This window comes from Cyclopterus lumpus, chromosome 7, assembly GCF_009769545.1.
Source record: "Cyclopterus lumpus isolate fCycLum1 chromosome 7, fCycLum1.pri, whole genome shotgun sequence".
NCBI lineage: Eukaryota > Metazoa > Chordata > Actinopteri > Perciformes > Cyclopteridae > Cyclopterus > Cyclopterus lumpus.
The window spans coordinates 26,460,973-26,480,580 of record NC_046972.1 but is presented as its reverse complement, the minus strand read 5'-3'; the positions used below and the strand labels follow the sequence as shown (position 1 = coordinate 26,480,580).

General features: G+C 45.0%; 1 protein-coding gene across 2 annotated transcripts in view; it reads left to right on the top strand.

Moving 5' to 3' along the window:
• Window positions 1–15,102, top strand: part of LOC117733533 (cyclin-dependent kinase 17-like) — a 60,387-nt gene extending 45,285 nt beyond the window's left edge. Inside the window, exons 7-16 of one of the 2 annotated variants that reach the window (XM_034537270.1) lie at window positions 296–390; window positions 1,381–1,443; window positions 1,597–1,720; window positions 4,492–4,612; window positions 5,107–5,204; window positions 5,292–5,397; window positions 5,721–5,763; window positions 5,869–5,959; window positions 6,048–6,125; window positions 10,924–15,102. In XM_034537270.1, the coding sequence (XP_034393161.1) occupies window positions 296–390; window positions 1,381–1,443; window positions 1,597–1,720; window positions 4,492–4,612; window positions 5,107–5,204; window positions 5,292–5,397; window positions 5,721–5,763; window positions 5,869–5,959; window positions 6,048–6,125; window positions 10,924–10,961 (857 nt within the window). In that variant the 3' untranslated portion in view covers window positions 10,962–15,102. The remainder of the gene's footprint in view (window positions 1–295; window positions 391–1,380; window positions 1,444–1,596; window positions 1,721–4,491; window positions 4,613–5,106; window positions 5,205–5,291; window positions 5,398–5,720; window positions 5,764–5,868; window positions 5,960–6,047; window positions 6,126–10,923) is intronic. The other variant, XM_034537271.1, reaches the window with a different exon arrangement.
• Window positions 15,103–19,608: the final 4,506 nt, after the last annotated feature.

Here is a 19,608-nt window from a genome sequence, read left to right as displayed (position 1 = left end):
GTGTGTGTCTCTAATGTGTGTCTAATGTTTCTTTGATGTGTGTGTCTGATGTGTCTCTAATGTGTGTCTGATGTGTCTCTGGTGTGTGTCTGATGTGTCTCTGGTGTGTGTCTCTAATGTGTGTCTAATGTTTCTTTGATGTGTGTGTCTGATGTGTCTCTAATGTGTCTCTGATGTGTCTCTAATGTGTCTCTGATGTGTGTGTCTCTAATGTGTCTCTGATGTGTCTCTGATGTGTCTCTGATGTGTCTCTAATGTGTGTCTAATGTTTCTTTGATGTGTGTGTCTCTTCTAGTGTCTCTGCTGAAAGACTTAAAGCACGCAAATATCGTCACCCTTCATGACATCATCCACACGGACAAGTGCCTGACTCTGGTGTTTGAGTACCTGGTGAGTGTGTGTGTGTGTGTGTGTGTGTGTGTGTGTTGTTCCTCACTATCCACCTTGTAGCCATGTTTGAGGGTGAATGTTTTGCCCACTATGGCCACAGCAAAAGCATCACCGATGCTGGAGCTCAAGGGGCTTTGACCCTGTAGCCGGAGAGACCACATGCAGACTGCTGCTGTTAGGAGAGCTAAACCCTAACCCTGTAGCCGGAGAGACCACATGCAGACTTCTGCTGTTAGGAGAGCTAAACCCTAACCCTGTAGCCGGAGAGACCACATGCAGACTGCTGCTGTTAGGAGAGCTAAACCCTAACCCTGTAGCCGGAGAGACCACATGCAGACTGCTGCTGTTAGGAGAGCTAAACCCTAACCCTGTAGCCGGAGAGACCACATGCAGACTGCTGCTGTTAGGAGAGCTAAACCCTAACCCTGTAGCCGGAGAGACCACATGCAGACTGCTGCTGTTAGGAGAGCTAAACCCTAACCCTGTAGCCGGAGAGACCACATGCAGACTGCTGCTGTTAGGAGAGCTAAACCCTAACCCTGTAGCCGGAGAGACCACATGCAGACTGCTGCTGTTAGGAGAGCTAAACCCTAACCCTGTAGTCGGAGAGACCACATGCAGACTGCTGCTGTTAGGAGAGCTAAACCCTAACCCTGTAGCCGGAGAGACCACATGCAGACTGCTGCTGTTAGGAGAGCTAAACCCTAACCCTGTAGCCAGAGAGACCACATGCAGACTGCTGCTGTTAGGAGAGCTAAACCCTAACCCTGTAGCCAGAGAGACCACATCTGACACCTTTGCCAAGCAAGTTGAAAAAGCTGATGTTTGGAGATGTGGCGCGCACGTGTGTCTTTCGACAGTGTAATCTAAATATTATGTCTCTCTTTATTTTTGTCTGTCTTTCTTTTTTCCTGCCTTTCGTTCTCTATTTCTGTCTTCCTGTCTTTCTCTATGTCTTTCTGTCTTTCTGTCTGTCCTTGTGTCCTTCAGGAGAAAGACCTGAAACAGTACATGGATGACTGTGGAAGCATCATGAGCGTCCACAATGTGAAGGTAGGTGGAAGTAAAACATCTGGAACAAAAGAACTGCTGTTGAATTAAATCATATTTTCAAGAACTGTAATAAAGAATAATCTCAGTGATTTACTTTTTATAACAAAATATATTCTAATTCTAATGTGTCATTTCCTGCCACCTCCTCTCCAGATCTTCCTGTTCCAGCTGTTACGAGGTCTGGCGTACTGCCACAGGAGAAAGGTTCTCCACAGAGACCTCAAACCCCAGAACCTGCTCATCAATGAAAAAGGAGAACTCAAACTGGCAGACTTTGGTAAAACCCCCACTGAACTCACCGTAGTAATACCATCCATCCATCCAATATCAGCCACTTATCCGGCAGCACAATAGTAGGAGATGGCCGAATAGAAACTGAGATACAAAAGAGGATGTCAAAGGCTAGCATGTCCTTTGGTCGTCTTCGCGAAAGACTCTGGAACAACCATCATGTGTCCGCAAGAGTAAAAGGGAAAATCTACAGAGCGATCATAATTTCCACCCTGCTGTACGGGGCTGAGACATGGACAGTGTACAGGAGCCAAGAGAAGAAGCTACACGCTTTTATGATGAGACATTTGCGGTCAATTTTGAAAATCAAATGGCAGGACAAGGTGACTAACACAGAGATTATCAAGAGGACAGGACTCCATTCTATGGAAGACCTCCTCATCAGAAAGAATCTCCGCTGGACAGTACACCTTCTGAGAATGCCAACCCATCGCCTGCCGAAGCAGATTCTCTTCTCGCTGCTACCATCTGGCAAGAGACATCGTGGCAAGAGACATCGTGGCAAGAGACATCGTGGCCGCCCTCGGCTCCGCTATAAAGACACGATCAAGAGAAACCTTAAGAAAAGGGAAATTGACACCAACTCGTGGACATCTCTGGCGCTTCAGAGAGGTGCATGGAGAGTGGCTGTAAAGTAGTACATAAATTGAAAACAGCCTTTGTCACTTCGCGCCCGACAGCAAGGAGATCCGGGGTCGTCTCCTTTCGACACGAAAGAGTAGCGCCACAACTCCAAGTTCCCTCCTGATGGCCGAGCTCCTTACCCTATCTCTAAGGCTGAGCCCTACAGAGGAAACTCATCTCCTTACCCTATCTCTAAGGCTGAGCCCTACGGAGGAACCTCATCTCCTTACCCTATCTCTAAGACTGAGCCCTACAGAGGAAACTCATCTCCTTACCCTATCTCTAAGGCTGAGCCCTACGGAGGAACCTCATCTCCTTACCCTATCTCTAAGGCTGAGCCCTAAGGAGGAAACTCATCTCCTTACCCTATCTCTAAGGCTGAGCCCTACAGAGGAACCTCATCTCCTTACCCTATCTCTAAGGCTGAGCCCTACGGAGGAACCTCATCTCCTTACCCTATCTCTAAGGCTGAGCCCTAAGGAGGAACCTCATCTCCTTACCCTATCTCTAAGGCTGAGCCCTAAGGAGGAAACTCATCTCCTTACCCTATCTCTAAGGCTGAGCCCTACAGAGGAAACTCATCTCCTTACTCTATCTCTAAGACTGAGCCCTACAGAGGAAACTCATCTCCTTACCCTATCTCTAAGACTGAGCCCTAAGGAGGAAACTCATCTCCTTACCCTATCTCTAAGGCTGAGTCCTACAGAGGAAACTCATCTCCTTACCCTATCTCTAAGACTGAGCCCTACAGAGGAAACTCATCTCCTTACCCTATCTCTAAGGCTGAGCCCTAAGGAGGAAACTCATCTCCTTACCCTATCTCTAAGGCTGAGCCCTAAGGAGGAAACTCATCTCCTTACCCTATCTCTAAGGCTGAGCCCTAAGGAGGAAACTCATCTCCTTACCCTATCTCTAAGGCTGAGTCCTACAGAGGAACTCATCTCCTTACCCTATCTCTAAGGCTGAGCGCTACAGAGGAAACTCATCTCCTTACCCTATCTCTAAGGCTGAGCCCTAAGGAGGAAACTTATCTCCTTACCCTATCTCTAAGGCTGAGCCCTAAGGAGGAAACTTATCTCCTTACCCTATCTCTAAGGCTGAGTCCTAAGGAGGAAACTTATCTCCTTACCCTATCTCTAAGGCTGAGCCCTACAGAGGAACTCATCTCCTTACCCTATCTCTAAGGCTGAGCCCTACAGAGGAAACTCATCTCCTTACCCTATCTCTAAGACTGAGCCCTACGGAGGAAACTCATCTCCTTACCCTATCTCTAAGGCTGAGTCCTACAGAGGAAACTCATCTCCTTACCCTATCTCTAAGGCTGAGCCCTAAGGAGGAAACTTATCTCCTTACCCTATCTCTAAGGCTGAGCCCTACAGAGGAAACTCATCTCCTTACCCTATCTCTAAGACTGAGCCCTAAGGAGGAACCTCATCTCCTTACCCTATCGCTAAAGTCCTTCTCCATGGCCTCCCCCGCCACAATAGCGTCCTAGCGTCCGCATCCACAATAGAGACTTTAAACATGCACTCAGAGTCCACTCTGACTCAAATCATCGTAGATTATTGATCTCCGGCCTAAGGTGTTCTGGTACCTTTATGTTCGAACATAGTGTTCGTTTTGGACAAACCGTGGCTAGCACAGAAGTCCAATAATGAGAACCCACTCGGGTTCAGATCGGGCAAGCCGTTCCTCCCAATCACCCCCGCCAGGTTTCTCTGTCATTGCCCACGTGAGCGCTAAAGTATCCCAGGAGAACTATGGAGTCGGCAGGCGGCGCCCTTTCCAGGACCCCTTCCATCGACTCCAAGAAGGCCGGATACTCTGAACTGCTGTTTGGTGCACAAGCACAAACAACAGTCAGAGCTTTACTCCTCACAATCCGGTCCTACTTTTGAACTAAAACAGCCGCAGGACTGGGTTAAAATAAAGCTTTTCTGGCAGAAAGCCATGAAGGCAAACCTCTCCAGTGTGCAACCCAAGAGGAAGCACTGTGACTCAACAGCGCGCTCCTCAGGTCACGATCAGAACACGTTGCACAAACTCCAGTGCTGCAAGTCCTCATCGTGGGAAAGAAAATAGATGAAGCAACATCCACGTGAGTTAATGTCTTTTGTCTGTGTTTGAATTCAGGATTGGCTCGAGCCAAGTCCGTTCCCACGAAGACCTACTCCAACGAGGTGGTGACCCTGTGGTACCGGCCGCCGGACGTTCTTCTGGGCTCCACCGAGTACTCCACACCCATCGACATGTGGTGAGCAGACGCACATCGACCGCCAGGAACCGGGAAACCGAATCGACATTGCTGAACTTCCTCAATGTTTTTTTTTTTTTTTACACCATAGATGACTGGTTCTCAACCTTTTTTAGTACCCCGAACCAGTGCAAAGCATTTTTGGTTGAAAAATATATGTAACACAGCGCTGTCTGATCTAATATAGAATGTATACAATTACTTTTATGAAATTACACTTATATTTTATTGAATATTTATTAAATACATTTTTTTTATGTTTGCTAATTTTAAATATATATTTTACAAATCACACGTACTCCCTGGAGAGCCTTCATTTACCCCCATCGCGAATCTTTCGCTCAATGTAAACATATTCTTGTTAAATTCACAACTGACGCAGACTTCTTAGCTTCATTCACACCACAGAGATGATTTTCCAATAGGGGAGAACATCCGAACAACAAAATACACAAGACGTCCCCTGAATGTCTGTTTCCTGTTTCCTCCTCCAGGGGAGTGGGCTGCATCTTTTACGAGATGATCACCGGCAGACCTCTCTTTCCCGGATCGACTGTGGAGGACGAGCTTCACCTCATATTCCGCATCCTCGGTGAGGCACACAAACGTGCACGCGCGCACGTGTGTGTGTGTTGTGTGTTGTGTGTGTTAGTTAAACAATCCTCTTTGTGTTACACAGGTACTCCCACAGAAGAGACTTGGCCCGGCATCACCACCAGTGAGGAGTTTAAAACCTACAATTTCCCCCGATACCGCGCAGAGCCGCTCATCAACCATGCGCCCAGGTGTGTGTGTGTGTGTGTGTGTGTGTGTGTGTGTGTGTGTGTGTGTGTGTGTGTGTGTGTGTGTGTGTGTGTGTGTGTGTGTGTGTGTGTGTGTGTGTGTGGGTGTGTGTGTGTGTGTGTGTGTGTGTGTGTGTGTGTGTGTGTGTGTGTGTGTGTGTGTGTGTGTGTGTGTGTGTGTGTGTGTGTGTGTGTGTGTGTGTGTGTGTGTGTGTGTGTGTGTGTGTGTGTGTGTGTGTGTGTGTGTGTGTGTGTGTGTGTTAAAAGGAGCTTTTTAGTTGAACACAATTGTCCCCCCCCCCCCCCTCTCTCTCTCTGTGTCTCAGGATAGACAACGACGGACACGACCTGCTCTCAGTGCTTCTTCAGGTGACGAACATTTCTGGATAAACACTTTTAAAGTAACTGTTTAAAGGATAGAAAAATGCAACGTACAACCCGGTCTTCAACCCCACCCCTCTTACCTCCACGCAGTTTGAGGCTAAGAAGCGAGTCTCGGCCGAGGAAGCTCTCACTCACTCGTACTTCAAGTGTTTCGGGGAGCAGCTTCAGACGCTGGCCGACAGTGAGTTCACACGCAGTCCGACGCACTGAACGCTCAACGTGGAGCGTCCAAAACAAACGTCTCAACCCAACATCTCGTTGTTTTTCAGCCGCATCCATCTTCTCTGTAAAAGGCATTCAGCTCCAGAAAGATCCGGGGAAGAGATCATCAGTCTACCCTGAGTCAAGTAAGTCCTCCACAATACAAAGATGGAGAGAGGGGAATTCCCTGTGTGGTTAGGAGATTAGGAGGCTTAGTCCCGCCGCTTCAGGTGGGCCAACATGGAGGCTTATTTCAGAAGAGATGTGCACGGTAGTCAACGTTGTGAGACAAATATTATTTGGTCCCGTTTGAATTGTGCCATGAATTACACATGTGAAGTCTGTCAATATATATGTATAATCTAGTGTTTGGTGAAATCCTTCAGTGAACTACACCTTTTACGTCACCCTCGCCAGCATGGCCGTCACCTTGACTATGCTCCTCTGGTTGTATAGAAGTCATGTGTTAAAGCTGCATTCTCTCTCCTGACCACCAGGGGGCGACTCCTCTGGTTGTATAGAAGTCTATGCTTCATGTGTTAAAGCTGCATTCTCTCTACTGACCACCAGGGGGCGACTCCTCTGGTTGTATAGAAGTCTATGCTTTATGTGTTAAAGCTGCATTCTCTCTACTGACCACCAGGGGGCGACTCCTCTGGTTGTATAGAAGTCTATTCTTCATGTGTTAAAGCTGCATTCTCTCTCCTGACCACCAGGGGGCGACTCCTCTGGTTGTATAGAAGTCTATGCTTCATGTGTTAAAGCTGCATTTTCTCTACTGACCACCAGGGGGCGACTCCTCTGGTTGTATAGAAGTCTATGCTTCATGTGTTAAAGCTGCATTCTCTCTCCTGACCACCAGGGGGCGACTCCTCTGGTTGTATAGAAGTCTATATAAATGACTCTACTTCTCTTGATGTATTCCCTCAGTAAACATTGTAAACATTAGTTTTTGGTCTCAATCTCTAGTTTCAAGTCTTCTTCAATACAGAATGATGTTCATTTAGTAAATTATGGTCATTTAGAGTCAAACAGACCATAAAGCAGGAGATGATTTAGGGCGGGGCTACAGGCTGATTGACAGGTCGACACCAGAGACGTATACAGCATCTCGTAATGGGGCGTTCACACCAAACGCGTTGCGAATGTTTCTCGCGAGTAGATCCCATGCAAAGTCAATGCACAGACGCGAGTGCTCTAGTAGTGCTGGAAGCGGAAGTTATTGAGATGGAGTCACCGAGCTGTGTGAGCCTACGGGTTATGAACCCAGACACCAGGTCGTTAGATGTTCCGATGTTTATGGGATGTCCACAACAAGTATAAAGCAGAACTAGTGGTTATTTCTTCCGTGGTGGATGGAGGAAATTATAACTGTGCTGGCTCCGACTCCGACTGCCAGGAACCTCGGTGTGACACTCGACAGTCAACTCTCCCTGACTGCCTACATCACCACGACAACATGCTCCTGTAGGTACATGCTGTACAACATCGGGAGAATACTACCCCTCCTCACTCAGAAGGCGGCACAGGTTCTGGTCCAGGTTCTGGTCTAGGTTCTGGTCATCTCACGGCTAGACTATTGCAACTCCCTCCTTCAGGTCTACCTGCTAATGCCATTCGACCTCTACAGCTCATCCAGAATGCAGCTTCTCGACTGGTCTTCAACCTCCCGAAATTTACCCACAATCCTCCGCTCCTCCGCGACCTTCACTGGTTACCGGTGGCCGCAGCATCCGCTTCAAAACATTGGTACTTGCGTACCGTGCTGCGAACAGATCGGGTCCAGTCTACATCCAGGACATGGTCTAACATCACACCCAGGACATGGTCTAACCTCACATCCAGGACATGGTCTAACCTCACACCCAGGACATGGTCTAACCTCACACCCCAGCTTGTTCACTTCGCTCGGCTTCAGCCAATCAGCTTGTAGCTCCTTCACTTCGAGCTAAACATTCAACAAAATCACGACTGTTTGCTGTGCTGGCTCCTCATTGGTGGAACGAGCTCCCCATTGACATCAGGACAGCAGATAGTCTCTACATCTTCCGGCTCAAACTAAAAACACATCTTTTTCGACTATACCTTGAATAGGGAGGGTAGCGCCGTAGTAGCACTTTAGTAGCACTTAAATGTCCCTTACTGATAGCACTTTGTAGTTTAACACTCTAGTAGCACTTAAATGTCTCTTACTGATAGCACTTTGTAGTTTAACACTTTAGGAGCACTTAAATGTCTCTTACTGATAGCACTTTGTAGTTTAACACTTTAGGAGCACTTAAATGTCTCTTACTGATAGCACTTTGTAGTTTAACGTTATTGAAGAAATTGTACTTGCTTGATTCTTGTTGTTCTGAGTTTGGACTCATGGTTTAATGCACTTATTGTAAGTCGCTTTGGATAAAAGCGTCAGCTAAATGACATGTAATGTAATGTTGTAATTGTTTTTACGGAGACAAGCCATGGAGATAAGCCACGGCCCCTTTTCGCAAATGGTTGCGAAAGACGCAAATGAACACAACTTGTCTGGCGAATAAACTGACGCGAGTAAAGCGAATATTCGCAAAGCTTTTGGTGTGAACGCAGCATAAACCATCTCTCCTCGTTGACTTCCGTTCATTAAGGCTTTCCCGTCTTCAGAATAGACTGCTTGTCTCCTCCTTCCCCCCCCCCCCCCCCCCCCTCCCTCCCCTCCCTCCCTCCCTATGTGCAGACTTTCATGCTTCACGGAGTCCTGGTGACTCTCTGTAATCTGTTGGTTGACTTCAGAGTCTTTGTCCTTTCTGTCATGTTCTGATAAACTGTCCCTTCTCCTCTTCCGTTCATCTTCTCCTTGTGTGTGCCCTCCTCCACAAAAGGAATACTAAAATTCCCCCCCACCCCCCCTACCTCTAACCCTAAAAAAGCGACAGCCCATAAGCTGGGTTCAGCGCCCTCGCAGTACTTCCAGAGAGAAGCAGCCAATCCCAGGGCTCAGAGTCACAATCTGTCCTCCACTCCTATTGGCTGATGGCCCGACCGCTCTGGTAAATCTCTTCATTCTGTCTGTCCTCTGGCCCCTCCCTCTTTTCTTCCCACTCAATGTTTGCTGCACTGGACTAAACGCTGGTACGTTTCACTTCCCATCGTGTCTTTGTTAGTCACATTTCAAGCCCCGGCCTCGTCTTCACTCCTCTTCATCTCATCGTGAGCCATTCTGATATGAAATCATAATGCACTGCAGCTCTTTGATTGTTTTCATTTGTAGTCCTGTTCAGGTTCCTGCAGCGAGAGATGTAGCCTTCTGTGTCTGTAAGTGTGTGTGTGTGTGTGTGTACTGTAGTGTGTTTGTGTGATTTTAGCTTTCAATTCAATTCAGTTTATTTTGTATAGCCCAAAATTACAAACTCCCCTCAGAGGGCTTTACAATCTGTACACATACAACATCCCTGACCTTTGACCTCACATCGGATCAGGAAAAACTCCCCAAAAATAACCTTTGACAGGGAAAAAAGTGAAGAAACCTTCAGGAGAGCAACAGAGGAGGATCCCTCTCCCCGGATGGACAGATGAATAGATGTCATGTGACCAGATGAACAGAGTTACAGAGTTACATAAACACATTACATGAATATGACAATGTATGAATGGAACTCCAATCCATGAAACAGAAGGAGGTAGAGAGGAGGGGGGGCGGGGCCAATGGGAGGCCGGCTCACCAGCATCAGACACCTCCAGGTCCAATGGACCCTATGAGACGTGAAGTCACAACGACTCCGGGGAGGAAGCAGAGTTAATAAGGTGCAATGGAGAGATGTAAATTCATCCATAAGGAGAGAGAGAAGAGGAGATAGGTGCTCAGTGTATCCTAAAACATCCCCCAGCAGCCTATAAGCCTATAGCAGCATATCAAGGGGCTGGACCAGGGCAAACCTGATTCAGCCCTAACTATAAGCACTATTAAAGAGGAAAGTCTTAAGTCTATTCTTAAATGAGGTGACTGTGTCTGCCTCCAGGACTGAAAGTGGAAGCTGGTTCCATAAAAGAGGAGCTTGATAACTGAAGGCTCTGGCTCCCATCCTACTTTTTAGGACTCTAGGAACCACAAGTAGCCCCGCATTTAGTGAGCGCAGCTCTCTAGTGGGGCAATATGGTACTACAAGCTCCTTAAGATATGATGGTGCATCACCAATCAAGGCTTTGTAGGTGAGGAGAAGAATTTTAAATGTGTTGATTTTACAGGGAGCCAGTGCAGAGCAGCTAATACAGGAGTCATGTGATCTCTTTTCTTAGTTTTTGTGAGTACACGAGCTGCAGCATTCTGGATCAACTGGAGGGACTTAAGAGACTTATTAGAGCAGCCTGATAATAAGGAGTTGCAGTAATCTAGTCTGGAAGTAACCTATCCAGATGTTTTGGAAGAATCTGATCGTAGAAATGCAATTGATGATTGATATTGAACGCTCTAACGCTTCCTGGCTGAAAGCAGCAAATCTTTAACTTTGGGCTCACAAATCATCGTCATCATCTTCACATGACTGATCTCACTGCAGCTCGTTGTTCGTTCTTCTTTATTAGTTGTGTGTGAAATCTATTTATAGTATATAAATGTATGAATTTAATTTTTTTTACTAAAAAGTAAGATTTGCATTGCTCAGCTTAAGTTTGAGTAAAGGTCAAGGACTCTGGGGTCGTGACCTCTGCTTCTCCAATTAGATTGTTTGCTGCTTTTGCCCAGAAAGAGTTTGTTCTGTGTTTCTGCTTTAATGAAATAATAATGAAATAATCTATTTAATGAAGTGGAACCTTTTTTCACGTCTGTCTCTCTCTCTCTCTTTCTCTGTCTCTCTCTCTCTTTACTCATCTCTCTCTCTCTCTCTCTCTCTCTCTCTCTCTGTCTCTCTCTCTTTACTCATCTCTCTCTCTCTCTGTCTCTCTCTCTTTACTCATCTCTCTCTCTCTCAGCCCAGGGGAAGAGCAGGAGGCAGAGTGTGTTGTTTTAGTGTCGGCGGTGCTGAAGTGAGGAGGACATGTGGATCCGTCCTGTCAGACCACACACACACAAACTGAAGGAGCGACACACACACACACACCTACACACTGAAGGAGCGACACACACACACACACCTACACACTGAAGGAGCGACACACACACACACACACAAACTGAAGGAGCGACACACACACACCTACACACTGAAGGAGCGACACACACACACACACACTGAAGGAGCGACACACACACACCTACACACTGAAGGAGCGACACACACACCTACACACTGAAGGAGCGACACACACACACACACACACACTGAAGGAGCGATACACACACACACACACTGAAGGAGCGATACACACACACACTGAAGGATCGACCCACACATACACATTGAAGGAGCGACGCACACACACACTGAAGGAACGACACACACACACTGAAGGAGCGACATACACACTGAAGGAGCGACACACACACACACTGAAGAAGAAACACACACACACGTGTAGCAACAACAAAACACACAAGTTAAGTGTCACATTTGTGCGTGACAACAACCCTCAGAGTTCAGGATTCTCCTTGCTGCTACGACCGCTGCTGTCCAAAAGAGGGCAGCGCTGAGGACTTTTGGAACAGAACTTGCTGCATCAGCGAGCTGTGAGGAAGAAGGAGGAAGAAGTAGAAGATGAAGAGGTAAAAGAAAAGGAGGAAGAAGTAAAGGAACAACAACAGAAACAAAGAAGACATTCTCTTGAGCTCTGTTCTGTTGTACATAAAGAGACTGAGCTGTAGAATATTGCACCTGAACCCTCGGCGAACCTCTCTGCCCTTTATTTATCTTTTAGAGCAACACAAATACACAAACTCTCTCATCTCTCTCTCTTTAATACACACACACACTCTTGTGATTCACTCGAAAGTTAAGAGTGTGAGTTTAGGGAACCTTTAGCACCTTATTGTCCAGTAGAGGTCCGAGTGGCGTCAGGAAGTAGAGAACCTGCCAGATTTGAGAGTGAAGAAGAATCAAATAACAAACCAAAAAAACAACAACTCACTAACCATAAAGGACAGATGTGTTTACACTCTTAGAAATAAAGGTTCTAACTAGAACCACACATGGTTCTTTGGCTTGTCCTTATTGGAGAACCCTTTTTTTGTTCATGGTAGAACCTTTTGTAAAGGTACCACCAGGAAAGGGTTACACCTAGAACCATCTGTAAGACGCCTCGATTAGAGGATCTACAGAGAACCCTTCTATGGTGGAATGGTTCCAACCCAGAATACTCTCTGGAAGTATGGTCCTGATCTTGGATAATAAAAACCCACCCACACAGGGGGTTCTATTAATACCCTTTTATAAACCAAGGGTTCCCTCGATAATCAACCAGGGTAAAACCCTGACTAAAAAAGGTTTCTATGGAGAACCCTTTTTTTGTTCTAGATCCAGTCCAAGGGGTTCTACAGAGAACCTTTTTTATATTCCAATGTTTTATCCAAAAGGCTGCAGTGCAACCCACAACAATCCTGGTTGAGGTTTTTTTTTTGGGGGGGGGGTTCTGGATTGTGGGCGTTGAAAATGAAACTCTTAATGTCACAAAGAAACCTGGAATTGTATTTGAAACTAACTTGATAAACAGAAGAGTACTACAATCGTGCTGCAGCCGGCGATAACTCAGTTAATTATATTTTCAACATATATTCAGTAATTTATTTCAGTAGTGTAAAATGTCCACAACAGGGTGTTTACATTTCCAGAGGAAGGGATGTCTGTGCTGGCGATGTTGTCGAGGGAAGTTCCCTTAAGGGAGTAGGGGTTACGGTTTAGCCCTCTCCTCAAAAATAATGGTTCTGGGTAGAACCTCAGCCCTTCAGGAAGAACCCTTTGTAACCCTATATTTCTAAGAGTGTACCTTCCCCAATGAACTTTGACACTATACTTCAGTACAATGAAAATATTTCCAGACCATTTGTCTTGTGGAGACTCTTCCAGTCCACGAGAAAGACAACCTGTGAGGACGGAGGCGTAAAGGAAGTGGGCAAACCCTCACGTTATTCTTAGATGTTCCCTCTTTTGCCTTTGACTCAGAAGTTGTCTTGATTAGTTGTGTGGTGTGCAGGTGTTGATGTTGAAAACGTTCACCTGATTCTTTTTACCTCTTTTAGATCACGAGTAGACCATTCGACAACCCCGAACATCTCCCGCCCGACTTCACTCGCATTTACTTTTTACTTTATTTTTCTTCGATCTGTACAATGTTTTACTTGTCGAGAAGCAATGATAATTCCAGGATGCTGTTCTCAGTCTTTACTGTGTTCCCACTTGAACAGGGTGGCGACTGGCTGGGGACGTGTTGCACATTCCTTGAGCTCAGGACTTATTGCTTGTGTCATTTGTGTGGTTTGCTGTGAGGTACATGCTGGTCTCGCCTGTCTCCCAGTAGAGCAGAGGAGGTCAAACATGGCCCTGAAACCCTTTTTGCAAAGCTGGTTTAAAAAAAAAGAAGAATATATGTGAAGGAGAAGAATCATTTCTTAGCATCGACCTGTCAGCCTTCTGTGCCGTTCACACTTAATTTGGCCATCATCGTCTTTGCTTTTCCTCTTCTTTCAGCATGTTTGTGTATTAAACACAATGTGGAAAAGCTGCTGCTAGGAAAAAGGAATACCTCCAGTCGGTTTAGATTGTGCATGAGATATGACTTTATTACATTTGTTTTTACACCAAACATCACATCTGCAATTAGTCCAATAAAAGAGTAGAATGGACATTCTCATTTGAATCATGTAGCAGGATCGTTAGACTGGCGGACCTTTTTTATGTATAGCGTTGCCATTATGACCGCTGCAACGGGCTGACCTCCATATAAACTGAACCAACGAACGACAGCTTGTTGAGTGGAGGTTTTACAGTCACGACTAAAACAAGCAGCAAGTAAAAAAAAAAAAAAGAAGGAAGCCTCATCCGTACACTCTTGTCACAGCGTTGGAAAAAACATCGTCACCAGACAAGAGACAACTTTGTTCTCCTCATTTTATTTAACCAATGTAGCATGAAAGGATGGTGGAATTAGCAAACTAGTACATCAACTAATTCCACCATGTTTTCATGCTACAGCGGTTTCAGATATAGAGCTGATTCTACCCAGTGGATCGCTAGCTGGCTAATTCCTCCATACTTTACTGCTACACTGGTTACATAAAATGAGCCGAACAGCGTTCTGGGTCTATCAGTCTCTCTACCTCACTTCCCACTTCTCCGGAGAAAGACAAGCTACCTATCTAACTCTCTGGAGCTCCGACCACTAAAACACTCTGTTCAGCTCCTCAAACAAGATGAAGGCAATGACAACAAAGTATTCAGTAACTATAGCATGTGCTGCCAGCATTGGGACCAGAGAGTGTGTCGGACCAATCAGACTTCACAGTGAATAGTATGTAGTAACTATAAAACTGGGCGTGAACATCGCTGAGATATAACAGGGCTTGAAGCACTCAATACACACGTGGCTTCCTGCTGATATTGTCACCGGCTGTCAGAAACAACAGGACTTAAAAAGTCGATCCTTCAAGCACACAACTGTTCACAAACCAATCAGTTGCCATGTCAACGTGTACTGTATCTTTGGAGATGGCCTGCGAGTGTAGATTGGAGTTTCCTGTTCCTCAGGCCAGAAGGACTACTTATTCAGTATGTGACAGTATGTAGCATGTACATAGACGACCCCGCACTCTGTTTATATATAAAAAGTGTACAGGTTTGATACAGCTATTCACACTCTGGCTTTTTATTTTTTTGCTTTTCCTTAATGAAAGTCATAGCAAGATCAATAACAACAAAAAACAAGGTGATAGGATGAGTTTGATTGAGTTCTATAGCGAGGGAGAAATGACTGAATGATCAAACTGTGAGACTTGACGAAAGTGATGACATTGTTGTTGTTTTTTTCTCTCCTTGCTGTTTTAACATGCTGGATCCAAAAGGCTGGAGTGAAGTATCATGTTGTAAATGAGTATAACACACTGATTATTTTGTATCGATGAAAGCCATAAAGGTGACAGATCTGTTTGTGTTCGAGGGGTGCACCGAGTTGGAGCACAGACCTTTGAGAAACAAATGGGGTGTGAACACCTAATAAAACCAATAAAACTCATGTACCTACTTTTTTTCATCATTTGCTTCATTTTACATGTTCCATCATTTACCATGACAGGGATTCGGCATTTTGCTGCCAGACTCCTATTTATATGTTTTTTGCTTCATTATTTTGAGATCTTAATGTACCAAGTCAGAGCAAATATTAACCTGTGCTTAAAGAACATTTTAAATATCAAGTGTGTGTGATCTTTCGCCACCTAGTGGTGAGGTTGCTACCAACTGAACTTCTCCCATGTAGAACTACGGCATTTGGTTTGTCCGTTCTGGGCTGCTGTAGAAAAGCATTGTAAGCTCACGGAAATGTTTCAGGTGATTCAACACAAGAGAAAACATACTTTAATTAACAGCGTATACCATTTCTACCAATAGATGCACCTAAATGCTCCGTACTGTTCCTTTAAGATCTTTACAATTTGGAATTTAATTCAAGCTAGAATCCATTGGTTGAGAAAGAAACAACATGGTGACGACCGTGAACAAACATGGCGCCGGAGAACTCAAGGCTTCCCCACATCTTCAGAGAGACCTGGTTCCCGGATGGAGCTGCACTTGGTGGGTGGAACACAAGAGTCTGATTTCTGATAGCGTATTTTCGGAGGTCCAGCTAAACCAAGCCAATTATGTGATATTATTTAGTACATGTGGCTGATTACCTGCTGTACATCTTAACCATTTAAATACTTGGATTTCTCCTTCTTTTAGCGAGTTATTGCTAAAATCTAATAGTCTTATTTTCACATTGTTTAGTTCTGGTAACGTTAGCTACCGTACTTTAGCTTAGCAGCTAGCTATGTCTTCCTCCTCTCCTTCTCCCTCTTGCTCAGAGTGTCTCATGTAGAGCTATTCCTCTGCCTCCCTTAATGATAACGGTACATGCAACAAGTGTAGTTCATTTTTACATTACATATTTTATGATCTGTACATACTGTTGTACTCTGTTGCACTTCTGGTTAGATGCCAAACTGCATTTTGTTGCTCTGTACTAGTACATTTGCAATGACAATAAAGTTGAATCTAATCTAATAATAAGAGAAACCTGGGGTTGTTCTTATGTTTCTCTATTACTGATGAGTAATAGGCTGCTCTGGCATTACGGAGAGCCTTTTTATATGTTTTAAGACTATCTCTCCAAACTAAGCGTGATTCTTACAGATTGGTTGAACGCCATATACTTTAAAGCTTTGGTGAAGTTTGCTTTAGTTTTTGGGTCTGAGGGTTCTACCAGGGAGCAAACCTCCTTTGCCTCACTGTCTTTTTCTTCAGTGGGGCTATCAAGTCTAGTGTCATTCTCAGTGAGCCTGTAGCACTATCGACAAGATGATCAATCTGGGACGGACTAAAGTTAGCACAGGAGTCCTCCGTCACATTGAGACGTGGTATTGAATCAAATGCAGAAGGAATCTCTTCTTTAAATTTAGCTACAGCACTGTCAGTTAGACATCTGGTGTAGAAACTTTTGACTAACGGTGTATACTCCGGGAGTATAAACTCAAAAGTTATGAGGTAATGGTCTGACAGAAGAGGGTTCTGTGGGAAGACCTCCAAATGCTCAATGTCAATGCCATATGTAAGAACAAGGTGGAGGGTGTGGCCAAAGCAGTGAGTGGGTTTCTGTACTCTCTGACAGAAGCCAATCGAGTCCAACAATGAGATAAATGCAGTACTAAGGCAATCATTATCAATATCCACATGAATATTAAAGTCTCCTACAATAATAACCTTATCAGTTTTAAGGACTAAACTTGATAAAAACTCTGAAAATTCAGATATAAATTCTGAATATGGACCTGGTGGCCGGTACAGTATAACAAATAGAATTGGCTGTAATGTTTTACAGGTTGGATGTGAAAGACTAAGAACAAGGCTTTCAAATGAGTTGTAGTTTAGTTTAGGTTTAGGATTCATTAATAGGCTTGAGTCAAAGATGGCTGCTACTCCACCTCCTCGGCCGGTGCCTCGAGGAATGTGAGTATTAATATGACTTGGAGGAGTTGATTCATTTAGGCTGACATATTCTTCATGGCTCAGCCAGGTTTCAGTAAGACACAATAAATCAATGTGATTGTCTGATATTAAATCATTTACTAATACAGCTTTAGATGACAGAGATCTAATATTTAGGAGTCCACATTTAATTATCCTGTTTTGTTACACTAGTATTCAATTCAATTCAGTTTATTTTGTATAGCCCAATATCACAAATTACAAATTTCCCTCAGAGGGCTTTACAATCTGTACAAATACGACATCCCTGACCTTTGACCTCACATCGGATCAGGAAAAACTCCCCAAAAATAAACTTTCACATGGAAAAAAGGGAAGAAACCTTCAGGAGAGCAACAGAGGAGGATCCCTCTCCCCGGATGGATAGATGCAATAGATGTCATGTGTACAGAATGAACAGCATTAGAAATACAGATTAATTTAACATTAAATAGTGTAGCCAGGCTGACAGAGAGTCACAGCTCTGTGGAGCCGTGTATTCCTATAGACCTCAGTAGTAATGACTTCATGGACTTCTTCAATGATAAGATGTTAACTATTAGAGGCAAGATTGATGATCTCTTGCCCTCAACTACTGCCGATCTGTCATCAAGAGGAGTGGCCTTGGAAACGGCTGTATGCCCTGGTGTATATTTGGATAGCTTTTCTCCCATTAACCTAGACCAATTGTCCTCAACGGTTTCTACTTCTAAACCGTCTACCTGTCTCTTAGACCCCATCCCAACGAGGCTGCTTAAAGACGTGTTGCCTTTAATTGGCACCTCTCTGCTGGATATTGTTAATGTGTCTTTGCTAACAGGCCATGTACCACATTCCTTCAAAGTAGCTGTAATTAAACCTCTCCTGAAGAAGACCACTCTTAATCCAGAGGTGTTGGCTAACTACAGACCGATCTCTAACCTTCCCTTCCTCTCTAAGATCCTTGAGAAAGTAGGACTCATCTCTGTACTGGTCTTGTTAGACCTTAGTGCTGATAAAGGACTCATCTCTGTACTGGTCTTGTTAGACCTTAGTGCTGATAAAGGACTCATCTCTGTACTGGTCTTATTAGACCTCAGTGCTGATAAAGGACTCATCTCTGTACTGGTCTTGTTAGACCTTAGTGCTGATAAAGGACTCATCTCTGTACTGGTATTATTAGACCTTAGTGCTGATAAAGGACTCATCTCTGTACTGGTCTTGTTAGTCCTTAGTGCTGATAAAGGACTCATCTCTGTACTTGTTTTGTTAGTCCTTAGTGCTGATAAAGGACTCATCTCTGTACTGGTCTTGTTAGTCCTTAGTGCTGATAAAGGACTCATCTCTGTACTTGTTTTGTTAGTCCTTAGTGCTGATAAAGGACTCATCTCTGTACTGGTCTTGTTAGTCCTTAGTGCTGATAAAGGACTCATCTCTGTACTTGTTTTGTTAGACAAGGCAATAGTGGTCCGTGGCACCAGAGACACAAAATTAGGGTTGCCCAGATCCGATGGCTGACGGCGACCTGTATCCACCGAGCAAAAATGTGACCCCCCCCCCCCCCCCCCCCCCCCCCCCGTACTCACCACCAGGGGACCCACAAACATTGTACCTTTAACTACTCCCTGATACAAGAAGAGACTCATGAGATCCTGTGGGAAGGCCTGGAACATGAGAGTGAGGTTCATGGACACCCAACTGTGAAGGCTCGGGAGATCTATGCAGGGAAGCAAGGAGTATCAGCTGCTGTAGAGTTGACACCAGAGTTGCAGGTTTTTTATGCACTCAGTGACACCTCAGCCCCACACATCACAGTGTTGGTCCAGTGGGGGCGGAGCAAAGAACATGGGTCCAATGGTGAAAGCAGGGATTGAGGCTATGGACTGGGTGCCCATACAGAATAAAAACGTGCATTACTCCCCCCTGAGAACATGTACAGAATTGCACACACATCGGAGGTCCAGTTAGTCCCAGATACACACATGGTAGAGAAAACACTGATCATGGGGACACTGAAAACCAGACTAGGCTTATTTCCAGACACCTTTAGGACAAAAGGGGGAGCTGATGTGGGACTGATTCCGATGGCTCCCGTTGAGATAGAGTTGAAACCAGGGACGGTTCAAATTTATTGTCACCAGTATCCCTTAAGGGCGGAACAGACTGTAGGGATTTCTAAGACGATAAAAAGGCTGTTGAAAGCAGGTGTAATGGAGAGGACAAGGTCCCCCTGGAATACGCCTATTAATCTGGTCCCTAAACCTGGAAAACCAGACTACAGAATGGTCCATGATCTGAGGCCAATAATTAAGGTTGTAGTGCCGACTCACTATGACACCCCTATGACATGACATCTATTGCCTCTGTCCATCCGGGGAGAGGGATCCTCCTCTGTTGCTCTCCTGAAGGGTTCTTACCTTTTTTACCCTGAAAGGGTTTTTTAATTTTTGGGGGAGTTTTTCCTGATCCGATGTGAGGTCAGAGGTCAGGGATGTCGTATGTGTACAGATTGTAAAGCCTTCTGAGGGGA